Source organism: Gambusia affinis, linkage group LG19 (assembly GCF_019740435.1).
Source record: "Gambusia affinis linkage group LG19, SWU_Gaff_1.0, whole genome shotgun sequence".
Taxonomy (NCBI): Eukaryota; Metazoa; Chordata; class Actinopteri; order Cyprinodontiformes; family Poeciliidae; genus Gambusia; species Gambusia affinis.
In genome coordinates this window covers 22181447-22196711 of record NC_057886.1, presented here as the reverse complement: position 1 = coordinate 22196711, position 15265 = coordinate 22181447, and the positions used below count along the sequence as shown (strand labels likewise).

Below are 15265 nucleotides of genomic sequence, written 5' to 3'. Positions count from 1 at the left end.
TGTTTGTTATTTTTGTTGCTGCTGTTTATTTTATTATCCGGGTATTTATTATTTTAGTGTATGCAGTAATTGGTGAATGAAATAATAATAAAAAAAAATTAATAAAACAAAATACAACTGCTCCTCATCATGATGCTGCCTCCACCATGCTTCCAGTTAACACATCAACATGTGCAGCTTTATGGGTTATTGGGTTTTTTTGGGGTTTTTTTAGAAATCTTTTTACATGTTTTATTTTGAAACTTTGCAGCTTCCTGTCTCTACAGTCTTAGTGCTTCTTCTCAGGTTTCTGAGGGTGAAGGTTGGAGTTAGAGTCAGATCCACCTGAGAACAAATGTCCGTTTTATCTACAGTGAAGATGTTTCAACAAATGGATTTTTTTTTCTCCTGACAGGTGAGACGTATCCAGGAACAACAAGTTACCTGTGTGATGACTTCGCCCACACGGAGGCCCCATTGGCCTTGAGTGGGTGGTGTTGAGCCAACGTCACACACACTAACTTTATAAAAGACAGAGACTCTCCCTCTGGATGTTGGAGACGTCGTTAACCTGCAGCAGCACACCTGGGATCCACCTCTCTGACACCGACAGGTAAGTCCTGAACCTGATTTTGATAAAATAAGGAGCTCTAAATCTTTTCTATTTACCTGGATCAATTATACGGGAATTTTCATACCTAGTCCGGTAAATTCGGTTCAATTGGGGATCAAAATTGCAACAATTTTCAGCAGCTGCTAAAAAAAAAGTAGTTCCCTTTCTTGCCTGTGGTGCTGCTTCACCAAGAACCACTTAAGGAAAGGCCACAAAAACCTCTGAAGAAGAGGTTTTACTTCTTTATGAAATTACATCAATGCGTTGCAGTCCACTTCCTCCGTTGTTTGGAGCAGTCTCTGGTCCACTTGGCGTTCACATGTGCATTCAAACCGCACCAGAGTTCACAGCAACCGAACTGAGACCGGTCTTTAAGCGGACCAGAGTTAGCTTTTATTACGCTTTCACACCTCTCCAACCGAACCAGCCTTTCTCAAATGGTCCAGAGTTTGATCAAACTGGATCAAGCAGGTCTGGTGTGAATGCAGCCTTGGCGTCGTCTCGGTAGACTCACCTGGATCTCACCTGTTTTGTTCTTACCTGTTCTGGTTTCTCCCCACAGATGATTGTGATCAGCTGGTCCAGTCGCCGCTGTGATGTTTGTCTCTCGTTGTCTCCGTCTCGTCCTGCGGGACATCCTCTCCCAGTCCTGCCTGCATCACTTCCTGCTGGAGTTCGTAGGCACCGCCCTCTTCCTGTTTGCCAGCCTATCAGCTGTTCTGATAAAGGCTGACCTGAGGTTGACAGCTCCGACCAATCACAGCCGTCCCCCTGAGGGTCCTCCACCCTCTGGGTTCGTGGCGTGTCCCCTGCAGGTTGTGTTGGTCTTTGGTCTATCCGTTGCCATGGTAGCGCTGACCGTGGGTGGAGCAGTTCACCTGAACCCTGCAGTTTCCATAGCGATGGCTCTGACCCTGAGGCTCCGCCTGTGGAGGGCAGCGCTGTATGTGATTGGCCAGCTGCTGGGGGGCGTGGCCTCCGCTGCGCTGCTGCTGGGGCTGATGGGAGATGTGGCGCCTGCCGTGAATCAGGTGAGTGTTCCTCCGACAGCCAATCATAGAGCATGATCCTCTCTGACTCGCCCCGTATGCGTCCAGCTGGCGTCTGGCGTCCAGCTGCACCAGGCCGTCACCGTGGAAACGCTCATCACGCTCCAGCTGGTCCTGGTCGTCATGGTAACCACAGAGCTCCCTCTGCCTGAGGTGGCCACGCCTCTGTTGGTCGGCCTGACTGTCAGTCTGGGTCACCTGGTGGCTGTAAGTCCCGCCCACCTGTCCGCTGGCCCTTTAAGCAGCCAATCAGCTTCTGTTTCCTCTTCAGGTCGGCGCCACAGGATGTGGGATGAACCCAGCGCGCTCCTTTGGTCCTGCCGCCGTCACACTCAACTTCAGGAACCACTGGGTCAGTGTATATGCAGGCACACACACACACACACACCCACATGGATGCAAGTTATCAATTAATGAGTCAATCTAAAGTTGATCTTATTAATCAACTAATGATTAATTGAGCTGCTATTTTCTTAAAAGATGGCCAACCATCTTTCTTCAACATTAACATTAGAAAAGCTACAGCAGGACAGATTTGGCCTTGAGTTTCACACACGTGCAATAAACAATTAATCAACAGTTAATTGTAAGTTTAATTGTTTGCATCCTTAATGCAAACTCATCTAACTCATCCCTGATTGATCGCTTCCACCGCAGGTGTTCTGGGCGGGGCCTATTCTCGGGGCGTGTCTGGCCGCCCTCCTCAACGACCTGCTGCTGCGGCCGCGCTGGCGCTGCCCTGGAGATTGGTGGGCGGAGCTAAAACAGCTTTATGTGCTGACAGACAAACAGCAGCAGGGGGCGCTGTCACAGCTTCCGTAACACACCTGAGCAGCGAAGAAGCAGCAGATCCTCCTCTTCATCATTGCCATCATCACAAACGCTTTCTAAAGAACTGGACTAAAAATCATCCCGGTCTTTTCCCTAATCTAGTCCAGATTTATTCTCATTTAATGATGCTAAAAGATATTTTTAAACCTGTTTACCTCACATATTAAGGCATCAATCCAACTCCAGCTGGTTCTTAAGGAAGCAGCAACCATGCAGGCCAGAACTTTATGATTTCTAGTTTTATTTTTATTATAATGTCTTCAGCATTTTATACAACTATGAATATTTTGCAAAATAAGCATAAATTATGCAAATGTATGATGTGTCAGCTGTGTGTCTGAACCTGAGCTGTCAAATATCCAGAAGCTTGTTGTTGCAAGTAGAAGGTTCTACATTTAATCAAATATTAGTGAAAATGTATGCTTCTATTTGAGCTTGTATGTATAATTTTGAACCTGTGTGGATCAAATCCTTAATAAATTTAAACCTGAGCAACCAATTCTTGTTTAAAATTTTAACAGTTGTTGGTTTTTAAATTATTCCACTTGTTCATGATACGGGGAAAATCTGTTGCTTAAAACGGCCGACAAAACAGAGGCTGAGAAATAAAAGGGATTATCAACAAGTTCTTAGGTACTTTAAAAGATCAACCCAGAAGCCTTTACTTTCCGGGATGTTCCTGAACTCACCACCCACAGAAAACTAAACTCAGCAGATAAGCCAGCTTCTAGTTTTATTTTCTATCAGCAGGAAACAGCAGCTCAGAGCGTTAAACACACACCACCAGCTGTCAGTCATCTGTCAGGACACACACACACACACACACACACAGTCAGACAGACACCCAGACACACTCAGAGTGGCGTGTAAAGGCGTGTTGAAGCATCTCTGGTTCAGTCTCCAGACAGGTGAGATGTGTGTGTTCAGGTGTGTGTGCGTGCTGCTGTGTGTGACGGTGAGTGTGTGTCTGAACCTGCTGGAAAAACCAGTGATGTTCAGAGGACCGGCAGGAAGTTTGTTTGGATTCTCCATCGACTTCCACTCCTTCAACAACACGTAAGTTCTTCACAGTTTCTGATCTGTTTACTTGAAACTCAGGTGAGTTACAACACCTGGAGAAACATTGTAGCTATTTTCACTGAAGATCCTCTGAGGTTTGTCTCCACTGGCTGTCTTCTCCCATTTCTACTCTTGTAAAGAAATACTTTGCTAAAAACTCATTTTTTAGTGTTGCCACGGATTTTCAGTTTTATTTAGTTTTGGACTTTAACTAGGCCACTATAACACTTGATATATTTTGATCTAGAACACACGGTAAGAAGGTGACCTCGATCCCAGTCGTCTGCAGCTTCTCATTGGTTTTCTCCACGATTGTCCTGAGTTTAGTTTAGTTTATCATGTAAGTTTTTACACTAATCTGCTCAGATTACCATTGGTCTAATCTGAGCAGATCACTTTCTTCTACATGTTTGCCGTGTTTCTTAAATGGCTTGAAGCAAACCATAAACAGGACTTTAAATTGGGTCTAAAATGTTTGTCCAAAAGAAGAAGAAAAAATTTAAACTAAAAAATTAAAAAAAATTTTTATCAGTTATATCCTTTTTCTTTTGTACCAACTTTATGTCCCCAATTTATCTTCATACTTCCGTTTCTGCAATAAGTGTCCCATATCACTGGACTTATTTGGTAATTATGGCGCCATCTAGAGGCTTTGCTGTAAAACTGTTGATGTGACAAAACCTTCAACACAGATTTTGAACTTTATTCAGCTAAATGTTTACAAAACAACCAAGTAAATTAGCGCTTTGAAATTTGCCCAGAAATGATAATCTAGTGGAAGCTAAGTGCGCTAAATGTTTTCAACTCTAGCAAAAACGATTAAATGCTAACTGGAGAATTAGCTCCGCATTTAGCGCATTAGCTCTGGGTGTTACTGTGATAGCACCAGATCTTTGTTTGGGTTTGGAGGGTGAATGAGACAACAGAGAAGATTCAGACGTGCAAACCGCTGATGCTCACCGTGAAGTCAGATAAATTACGGCTGGAAGAAGCTCAGATGTTTTGGTTCTGCAGGTTCTTCGTTGTGATTGGAGCTCCCAAAGCCAACACCAGCCAGCCCGGGGTGACAGAGGGAGGGGGCGTGTTTCTGTGCACCTGGTCACCTGATGGAGCCTGTGACATCATCGATTTTGACCCGACAGGTGAGTTTATGCCCAGAATGTCTTTAGGAAATGTCTTTCTGCTTGGATCAGAAATGACCCATCTGATTTTTACACCTGATGTTATGATGTCACCTGTCTCACTCTCCTGTCGTTCACAGGTGATGAGGAACGCAGCCTCTCAGGTCTCAGGTTTCACTCCTTTAAGAGCGGCCAATGGTTCGGAGCTTCGGTTCGCTCAGTCGGCAGCACACACCTGCTGGTGAGAAAACTTTCCCATATCATGACCCCCCAAACGGCTTTAACTCCTGACAGACAATACCACAAAATATGTACAAGAAACATTTCATTTTCCATTTGTTTTCCTCACTTTTATTTACAATTCAGTAATTATTACTCTAATTTAGCTTCTAATTTTAGTTAGCAATGAGGTCTTTAGTGGAAATTTTTGTCAGATAATGAATTATGACGTTATTAATGTGATGTTGAATTTATTACCAGTTAGATTTTTACAATTATTAATTTCCATCAGAATTGGTATCTAACGTTTGTGGAACAAAAATGTTCATTTGTGCCACTGTCATTTTAAAGATATTAGTAGATATTTTGTGCTGCTTTTGTCTAGAAGATATTAATGAAAGTTTAAAGGTCGAAAGGTCAACCAACCCCTTCCCACCATCCAACAAAATTGTTTGTGCAGCAAATTTTTTTTGTTTGTGCTGCTATAATTTTAAAGTTATTAGTAAATGTTGTCAGATGTCATGAAAGGTCAAACAGACCAACACCTTCTTCAAGTCAGACGAAGTTGAAGTCAATCAACTCGACTACATTTGTGCCAGTTTGTGCAGCCAAAAACATTTGTTTGTGCAGCTCTCATTTTGAAGATTCTGATGATTACTTCTGGACCTTTTTAAATAATATCCTTTATAAATAATATCTTTGAAATTGCATTTTTTTTTCTCATCTGCCATCCAGCTTTCTGAGGATCCCTGGCGCCCTCCGGCGGCCTAACTTTGAAAAACACTGCACTAGAACATGACTGGCACCTTCGTCTCCGCAGGACTTGTGATTTGTGATGTTTTTAACAGAAATAAAGACTTCCTGTGTGTTTCTCCCCCTCCAGGCGTGTGCGCCACTCTTTCATTGGAACGTCAACCAGAAAGAGGCAGAGTCAGGAAAAACACCTGTAGGAAATTGTCTCCTATTGGACCAAATGACCAGGAGCGCCACACCTTTCTCTCCCTGCAGAGGGGCCTTGATGGAGGACGACTACAAACAGAGGAGCAACAGTAAGACACACGGACATCTGGAAGGAAAACCTTAAACAGCCTCAAAGGCTGAAACTGCCTTTTGTTGTCTAGGAAACGATCAGCGCTACTGCGAGGTTGGCTTCAGCGCTGACATCACCAAGGTGACGTGGTCTTCCTGTTTCCTTTCTGGGATTCAGACGTTCATCAGAGTTGTGTAGTAACTAGTTACATTTACTCAGTTACGTTTTTTTTTTTTTACTACGCTGAACTTTTTACTTTTACCTTCCTAGTTTTATTATGAAGTATCTCTACTCTTACTTGAGTAAAATTTCTGGATTTTCTACCAACTGAATGAAAACAAACACGTTTTAAGCAAAAATTCACCAGACACAGACACACACCTGCAGTTTTTGTTAAAGTTTCATAAGTTCTTTTTATTGAAAGTGATTTGGAAACATTTTCTTTTGCCTGATTTTGTTATTTTTTGTTACTTATAAATTATTGTTATTTTTGTCCTTAAAATACCAAAATTTACATTGTACTTTATACTTTGATGATGTAATTTTTAAATATCAAATAATTGTTAATTTGATTAGTTACTTGAGTAGACTTTTTACTAAATACTTTTTTCTCTTACTTGAGTAAAAATATGTTGAGTTTGTGGCGCTTTTATTTGAGTACAACTTTTGGTTTCTCTTCCTACCTCTGATGTTCATGTAATCTTAATTAAAGTTTCATAAGTTTTTAAGGATTTCTGTAGGTTTGTCCTTGGATTTTAGCTGCTTTTCATCTCATCTACTCTCTGCTATTCATCTACTGGAAAGAACTTTTCGACTCTGAAACGGTTTTTGTGTATTGGAGTAACTATGAAGAAAATGTTGCTTCCCAAGAATGAAACTATAAAGAAACGGAGGATGAATCTAAACCTTTAAACAGGACTGATGATGCTAACTTTAGCCCTCTCTGTTCAGGACGGTCGGTTGGTGCTTGGAGCTCCAGGAAGCTTCTACTTCCAGGGTGAGGGAGACCTCTGGTGGCTGTTGATTGTAACTACACCAGTTTACAAATTGTATTGGGGAAAGTTTCCTGTTCAGGCTTAATGATGTGAATAAGGATAATTAAATATCTGCAGTTAATCCAGCAGCATAGCCTCAAGAACGCCAGTTTAACAGCTACAACCAGTTATTTTAATCATCTGGTTGTGAGTGAACATGAATGAAAAAACATGAAACGGTACAGAAATCCAGCAGTCAGACGGACACCTTTAAGTGGAATAATTTTCTAAAAGGTTTAACACTCAGTGCTGATTTCAGGTCAGGTGATCACAGTGGGTGTCAGTGACATCATCAACAGTGGACAGAGCGATGGACCCATCCAGTATGTGGCTGGAATCCACCAGTCAAATGAGCAGGGAGGTTATGACCTTTACCGAGGTGAGTGACACATTATGCTGAAATCCATTGAGAAAGGGCTTTTATTCTGAAAAATACATATCTTTCATTGGTTAAGCTTGGTATTTAAATAGACTTTTTTTGTAAAGGGGCGTAAGATTTTTTATGAACTGTCAAAAAGTTCACAAAGGTACCATTAAAAGGCTGAAATATACTGTATTTTATGTGCTGATCAACTTTTATTTTGAAGGGCTAACAATATTTATGCAAATCTCCTACTTTTAAAAAGCAGAAAGAGACCAGTGTTTCCAAACCAGAACAGAATTTTCTAGATAATTTAAAACTGCACAAAGAAATATTTTTAGCAGAAGACGGTTTCTTCTGCTGTCTTTATGGAAGCGTAAAGTCACATGAGAAAAGCTAAAAATTGTTTTTTTGACTGAAAGTTTTTCCTGCTCTGCTGTGCAGCTCGTACTGTAATCATCTTATAAAAACAGATGAAATGTAATTTATTTCTACATGTCTGTTTGTCAGGTTACTCAGTGGCCAGTGGTTTGTTGACCGGAGACGCCACAACAGGTGAGTAAATCTAATCTAATCTAGTGAGATTTTTCTTTACCTAACCTTTTTGTTTGTGTTCACCAGATTACGTGGTCGGGGTTCCAAATGACAGGAACACGGCAGGAACAGTAAGTTTTTCTGTGTTCGGGGTGTAATGAACCGAGTCTGTGACTCTGATGAAGTCGATGCTCAGTGAGACTCTACTGTTGGTCTGCTCTACCAGGTGAAGATCTATGACGGCAGGACGGCCGGCTCTCTGAGAGTTCACCACACCTTCCTGGGGACTCAGGTGAAAACTCAAACTGTTCTGCTCTGTTTGGATGCTAATGAACTGGAGCTAAGATGTCTCCGTCTCCTGCAGGTGGCGTCCTACTTTGGTCACAGCGTCGCCGTGGTGGACATCAACAGTGATGGGTGAGAAGACACTCACCTGGTAGATTTACTGTTTGTCTGAAAAGATGGAGGCTGGATCTATTTTCTGGTGTGACTTTGGTTGTGTTGTTGGTTTCTGGTGCAGTCTGGACGATGTGCTGATCGGCGCTCCTCTCTTCATGGACAGAGTGATGGGGCAGCTGCAGGAGAGAGGGCAGGTCAGAACACTGAGTCCAAGTTTTCCTTAAATCTCATGTTTCAGTCTGTCAGCTTTTCTGTGTCTTTGCTGTTTTACTTCAAAATGCTTCATAGGTAATAGTCTTCAACCTCATTTGCATTGACTGGTTTGAACAAAAATCCTTAGTTATGTCCTACGGTCGTCCATCCATCCGTCCAGGTAATGATACTCTCCAGATCATTCTGGAGTATCACAAGGTATTCTCATGTAGTCTCTCCAGAAACGTCTTGGTCTAACTCATAGTCCTTTCCAGTGGGATGTGCTTGGAAAATCTCCAAAACAATGCATTTGTTACTATTGAGCTTGTCAGCAGACATGCTGAGTTTTAAGTGAATTTCTTTGCTTGTTTCTGGATAAACCATCATTCTGAATGTTTCTGTGTTCAGGTCCTTTTATACCTGCAGAAGAAAAAGTCCTCCTTCTCCTCACAGCCTGACCAATCACTGATCGGTCAGTCGATCTATGGCCGGTTTGGCTCCGCCCTCTCCGTGCTGGGTGACCTGGACATGGATGGTTACCAAGGTAACCAAGTATCCAGCTTTTCAACAGAAACCTTCTAGCTTCAGCGTGCTAATCCAATACTACCCCTCTGTGTGCAGATGTTGCAGTTGGGGCTCCATGGTCAGATGGAGGAGGTGGCCAGGTGTTTATTTACCTGGGCAACAGCAACGGCCTGTCAGCGACGCCCTCGCAAATTATTAACAGCCCATTACCTGGCAGCAGGTCAGCGTTTGGATTTTCTCTCAGGTCAGGTGTGGATCTCGATGGGAACGGTTACCCAGGTATGTTCAGGAGCTCCGGCTTATTGTTTAATAATTACTGATCAATAATCAGCTGCTGCTTGTGTGTTTGTAGATCTGCTGGTTGGAGCGTGGGGTGCAGACCAAGCCTTTCTCTACAGGTGATTCTCCACAGTTTCAATTTTTTACAAAAGAACTTCATGTTTTAAACGGTTAACATCGAGTAAGATTATTTAATAAACCATTATCAATAGTCCAATGTTGATTGGCTGATCAGGCCCTTGTGTTGTGTTGTCTCCTTCCCCATAAGGAAAACTGTTGCTACTTCACTCCAGTAAACTTTGGGTTTGTGTGTTCAGGTCTCAGGCTGTGATCCGGTCCAGAGTTTCTGTCTCACTGCTGCCAGACTTCCTGAATCCAGATGTTAAACTGTGTCATCACAAAAACACACCAGTTTCATGGTAATTAAGCAACTATTCAAGAGTTTTCATTGACTTGAATTTTTAAACCAAGAACAACAAACTTTACTCAGTTTATCTAAAGTCTATCTTTCTATAGCCAGTTGTTCCTGCTCAAGTTTGAGGGAAAATTGTGATTGGTGTAATTCTGCTCAGTCAATTTTCAACCATGACAGTTCAGTACAATCCAAGCTTCCAAAGTCACTTGTCAGCACAAGCAGTTCGTTTGTTATTGGTTAGGCCTTTGCCAGTGTCAGATTTTCTCACCCAGTTCTATTTCCAGTTTAGACTTGGTTCAATCTAATGATACAAGAGTCATGAATTGCCAACTGAGCATCTCTCAGCATACATATGTGTGGACTTATCTAGCTCAGAGATTTCTATCCAATGTAGATGTAGGTAAATTTCAAACTCGCGTGGCTCAAGAAACAGATAAACCACCTCAAGAATCTTCTGGAAACCAGTTCTATTACTTCAAGCACCAGTTCTATCAATGGTTAGATTCCCTGAATATCTGATGAGGAGTTATTGTCTAAAGATCAGTCTCTTTTTATGTTCCCTTAACTCATATAGTCAGTGTGTTCATGAAGTGAGGCACTTCTACACTCTAACCAGTGCTAATAAAGCTGAAACTTCTCTGAAACAAAAATGTAAACTCATCTTCCCTGGAGTAGGTGATGGGAGGTTTATTCCTGCATAAAGATGATATATGAGTATCAGTTCAAGTATCTAAAAAGCTTTTTGTGCAGAGATTTTTTGGTATCTGAGTGTTAAAGATCTTCGAATGAGCTTCAGTATAAAGTCATATGTCATCTGCATATCATTAAACATCAGGATATTATTCTTTTTAAAATCTTTCTGGGTTCCTGTTGGTGTATCTCCTCAGTTTTGCTGTCCGAATGTGTGTCCATGTCTCTGGTCACAGAATCCCTCCGCAGACAGGTAAAGGTGTCTTTAGGGGTATTTCAGGATATGTTAATATCAGTAATCTAATTCTGTCTGTCTGCTGGCTGGTGGTGGCAGCTCTAAGGGTGGAGCTACACCTGGACACGCTGAAGCAGCCAATGGCACGAAGAACTCTGCTGCTGTCAAACAATCAGCCTCAGACGTCAATGGAGCTGGTTGTAGAGAGGCAGGTGGGCGTGGCCTGTACCAATCACACAGCATACCTGAGGGTGAGTGGACAAACTAACTACCTGAGCACAGTCACACCTGGATCTGCTGCAGGTGGGATTAATGACCTGAGTTCTTTGAATCGTCACATCATGGAGACATGGTTGAGGTTTTATAGTAATGTTGGTGCAGAAACTTTATGCTGTTCTGTTTGTGTATTTAGTCTGAAGAGGAAGTTCGGGATAAACTGAGTCCGATCTTCATCACTGCTGAGATCAGCCTCCTCAATTCTACCCAGAATGCTCTGTTGCATGGTCAGACACATTCAACAGTCCAGGTGAGCCAGCCTACTTCCTGCCAGAGGAGGAACTGAACCCAGGACCAGAGTTTCAGTGAACATAAAGATAACCACAGTGTCTGTGTGTCTTATAGAGCCGGCTGATTCTGGACTGTGGGGACGATAACATTTGCATTCCTGACCTGAAGCTGAGTGCTAAACCGTGAGTCAACAGGATATTGATGAGGAAATCCACTAAGAATTTCAGTAATTGGAAGAAAGCCTGCAAAATACTGAGACATAAAGACAGAACAGCTCCAGAAATAACTACATCATCAGCAAATAAATACATCCCTGATTTAAATGACCAGTTTTTGCATAATGGTTAAAGAACTGAAGTGCTGACATATTGTTTTGTGTGTGTCTCATGCTGTGTGATGTTAGTGTATCAGACAGCGTGTTGATCGGAGACGATCAGTCCCTGTTGTTGTTGGTGTCGGCTACAAACGATGGCGAGGGTGCATATGAGACCGAGCTGGTGGTCCAACTCCCTGAACACACACACTTCCAGAGCTGTCAGGTGAGATGGTCTCACACATGCTGATGAAAATGTACCGCTTCAACAGCCAATAAGAACAATCCTGTCTGTTTTTACTTTGCAGGGCGAAAACCGACTGGTGTGTGTTCAAAGGAAAGAAAACCAGACAGTTGTTGTCACCTGTGACCTCGGGAACCCAATGAAACACAGACAGAAAGTGAGTGAATCTCCAATTCCTCTAAAGCAGAGGTGGGTCAGTTTCATCCTAAAGGTTGCAAGGTTTCAAACATCTGATTCAAATCATAAAATTATCTACCAAGTGTGGTTAAGCAGAAAAACATCTAAAAGATGCAGAAGTTCAGACCTGGAGGTTTGGATTTGCTAACTCCTGCTGTAACCACTGTAACACTCATGATGCTAAGCAGAGTCTAATCTTCAGTCCACTGGGATTGGACTCAAACCAAGCTCTATATGAGGAAACTCTAGGCATAGAACAATTCTTTAGTGATTATGGCTCCTTTACCTGCAGGTCCAGACTGGTCTCCTCTTCAGCGTCGGCAACCTGGAGGAGGTGGACAGTCACATCACCTTCAGCCTAAGAATACGAAGGTACAAACTCTGCCTGGTACCCTGGGTTTACTGCTGAAAGCTTGTATCCCTTTGTCTTACTCTCTGTCCACCTTTCCGTACCAGTAAGAACTCTGTGAACTCCAGCAGTAACCATGTGACAGTGAAGGTTCAGGTGAAGGCAGAGGCCACACTAGAGATCAGAGGGTATAACTCGAAACTTTTTTGGATTTAACACCAGATATACAGATTGACTGTAGTAAGGTTTTGGTGTCTCTGCAGGGGATCCGTCCCTCCAGATGTCCTCTTGCCCCACCCGGACTGGCAGCCTGTAGGTAACCCTGGAAGTCTGGAGGAAGTCGGGCCACTGGTGGAGCATGTGTATGAGGTGAGGTTAACATCTGGTAATGATAGCAGCACTTGGAAGAAACAAGACCAGCATTGGACCCAGCTCATAAAACTGGTTCAGTGTGAGGTTATCCAGTTCAGAGAATCAGTCCTGCTCAGGTAGACTTCAGGTGAACATTTCTGTCATGTCTTACGACAGGCTGGACCTGAACATGAGGTACAGCAGTAGGAGCTCTGCTGGTTTGCCTCTGAGGACTGGAAGTCCAGGTTCTGCTGGATCTGAACCTCCAGTCAGCAGCTGGTGAAGCTCAACATGTTGTTCATCAACTGACATTGATGTTATTGATGATATTGATGATTCTGGTTTGTAGATTAGGAATCAGGGTCCCAGTTCTGTCAACGCCCGACTGACCGTAGACTTCCCTTCCACCTGGCGACATCACTTCCTGCTCTACGTCATCTCCACCCCGTCAGAAGAGTCCTTGAGTTGTCAGACACTGAACACATCAGATGTGATGCCTTTAGAGGTAAAACAACATCATGTTTCTTTTTATTAATGGAACTTAACCCTCACCTGTCTATAGCTCACCTGTCTTACTCTCATCTGTCTACAGCTCGTAGATAACTCCAGTCTTGCTGTAGTTTCCCAGCCCATCCAGCAAGAGGAGACAAACTCACTCGGACAAACCGTCCATGTGGTAAAAACAGTTTTATTCCTTAATGGTCGCTTTATGAAAGTCACTAATCTGTAATAACTCCTTCCTCTGAACACTTGAACACACCTTCAGGTTAATGATAAATATTACAGGTGTGTGTTTCTCTGATCTCAGGCTGAGTTACGTTTGTTTCAGAACTGCAGCAGCAGTGAGACGGGGTGTGTCCGGTTTGAGTGTGATGTCATGGATTTGGGGCGGGGCTTTAGCGCCGTGGTAAAAATCTCAGCTCGGCTTAATTTGCACGCACTCACAGAGGTTTGTCTGAACACACACCACACACACACACACAGGTGAGGGTTCTGTTGTCATTGTGTGTTTTGTCCTTCAGACCTCCTACCTGAACTATGACCTTGTTTCTTCTGCCTCTTATGATGTCATCAGCGCACCATCAAAAGTCCAACCAGTGCTGCTTACAAGTGGACACACACAGGTAATCAATAACCATTAAATCAATAAATAATACCCAGCAGAACCCAAAAGTGTGTGTGTGTGTGTGTGTGTGCGCAGGCTCAGCTCAGTGTGGTGTGGCGTCCTCCTGATGGGGAGAAACCCGTTCCTATTGGCTACATCATCATGTCAATTATCTCTGGACTCCTCCTCCTCTGCCTGCTCTGCTTCATCTTCTGGAAGGTATCAGTCAGTCAGTCAGTCAGTCAGTCAGTCAGACAGTCAGTCAGACAGACAGACAGACAGACAGTCAGTCAGTCAGTCAGTCAGTTTCCTTTTTTGGTTTAATTAATGAGTTTCTGGTTGAATCAGGGACGTTTTGGTTTAATCTCAGTAATAGCTGTTGCTCTGACCTTTGACCCTCTGTTCAACCTGAAGGTTTTGGTGCAGAACCTGATGGAGTTGAAACTCACACTATTGGTTTTAAGTTGTTCTCCACATGACGAGTTCACACCCCTCCGTCTTATTAAAGTTTCCTCCATCTTTGTGCGTGTGTGTGTGTGGGTGTGTGTGTGTGTGTGTGTAGCTGGGCTTCTTCAGACGCACCAGACCCCCCACTGATGAGGATGATGGTGGTGAAGACGATGGAGACCAGCAACTGGCTGAGGAGAGTCACATGACTCAGTAACACGTCTTCGCCTGAAGCGCAATGTCTTACAAAATGTTTCACTGTTGCTTTAAACGATCAGCCCTAAATAATCGAGCTCAGAGATCCTCCTATCAGAAGCCTTCGCTCTCAGATTGCTGGTTCACTCTTCGTTTCCATGGCCACCCATCATACGAGTCTCTTTTGGTGTTTTAATTTCCTTCTCTTACTTTCTTCTTCAGTCACAACACAAAATAAAGGCTGATATGTTCTATCTTACATTTATTTCAAGTGTGCTAGTGCTAATATCCAACACTGAGTAGTCCAAATTAAACATGTTAAAGTCACAAACTAAACTCACAGACACTGTTTATACAGAAAAATTTAGAAAATAAACATATTTTACTTTGCATGCATCCATTTTATAATTTTTAATTTCTTAATTGCATTTTACGGCAATTATAATAAAATGCATGAAATTGACAGATTCTCACAGCCTGTTTTTATTTATAATGACAACTTCAAATTTTATAGGAAATAACTATTCAATTTCCCTGAGAAATGGCATGTTGTTGAAAAAAAATGCAATTTTTTTATGAACAAGGAACTGTTAACTAAATGTTTTTGTGTTTTAAATAACATTTTTAAGAAATTTAATTAGAAATATGCACCAAACCAATTGAGAAAACTACAAAAAATTGTATTTCTTACTTTGGCCACCAGAGGGAGAGAAACTCTTGTCAATTAGTTCGTTCAGATTTTTTTGTATTTAAAGAGCAGCAAAGGCATTATGAATCTGTCAGACTGGAAACTTCCCCAGTGACTGAGACAGCAGCACCATCTACAAATATCAACATTTACACATGAAAATATGACAAACTTCTAATAAAAAAAGAAAAGTAAATGAACTCATGCTCTGAGTTGTGTTAAACTCCGCCTTCTTCAGTCTGATTGGGTGATTGTTCCCACCACCTGAACCCATGATGCATGTTCCCGTGTGATTGGTGGAGCTGGTCGGAGTCCTCAGCCTGT

General features: G+C 42.5%; 2 protein-coding genes across 4 annotated transcripts; both read left to right on the top strand.

Moving 5' to 3' along the window:
* Positions 1 to 476: 476 nt before the first annotated feature.
* LOC122822026 (aquaporin-1) lies at positions 477 to 2958 on the top strand. The gene is given in 5 exon segments (XM_044100365.1): positions 477 to 592; positions 1155 to 1623; positions 1690 to 1883; positions 1885 to 1993; positions 2299 to 2958. Coding segments are annotated over 4 exon segments (903 nt in total). The 5' UTR covers positions 477 to 592; positions 1155 to 1188; the 3' UTR covers positions 2464 to 2958.
* Positions 2959 to 3315: 357 nt separating this feature from the next.
* itga2b (integrin, alpha 2b) lies at positions 3316 to 15128 on the top strand. 3 transcript variants are annotated; one of them, XM_044100363.1, is made up of 31 exons: positions 3316 to 3528; positions 4546 to 4673; positions 4793 to 4893; positions 5755 to 5920; positions 5993 to 6042; positions 6853 to 6898; positions 7195 to 7314; positions 7807 to 7851; positions 7918 to 7961; positions 8057 to 8122; positions 8195 to 8247; positions 8351 to 8423; positions 8830 to 8965; positions 9043 to 9225; positions 9299 to 9344; positions 9543 to 9644; positions 10528 to 10583; positions 10665 to 10816; positions 10978 to 11091; positions 11187 to 11254; positions 11476 to 11611; positions 11694 to 11786; positions 12099 to 12178; positions 12263 to 12343; positions 12419 to 12524; positions 12856 to 13011; positions 13099 to 13182; positions 13336 to 13455; positions 13529 to 13630; positions 13708 to 13830; positions 14174 to 15128. In XM_044100363.1, the coding sequence occupies exons 1-31, from the start codon at positions 3386 to 3388 to the stop codon at positions 14273 to 14275; spliced, it is 3075 nt and encodes a 1024-aa protein (XP_043956298.1). In that variant the 5' UTR covers positions 3316 to 3385; the 3' UTR covers positions 14276 to 15128. The 3 variants fall into 3 exon arrangements, with proteins under 3 accessions (XP_043956298.1, XP_043956297.1, XP_043956299.1); XM_044100362.1 differs by having other exon boundaries at positions 10528 to 10816; XM_044100364.1 differs by lacking the exon at positions 3316 to 3528 and adding an exon at positions 3788 to 3871 and having other exon boundaries at positions 10528 to 10816.
* Positions 15129 to 15265: the final 137 nt, after the last annotated feature.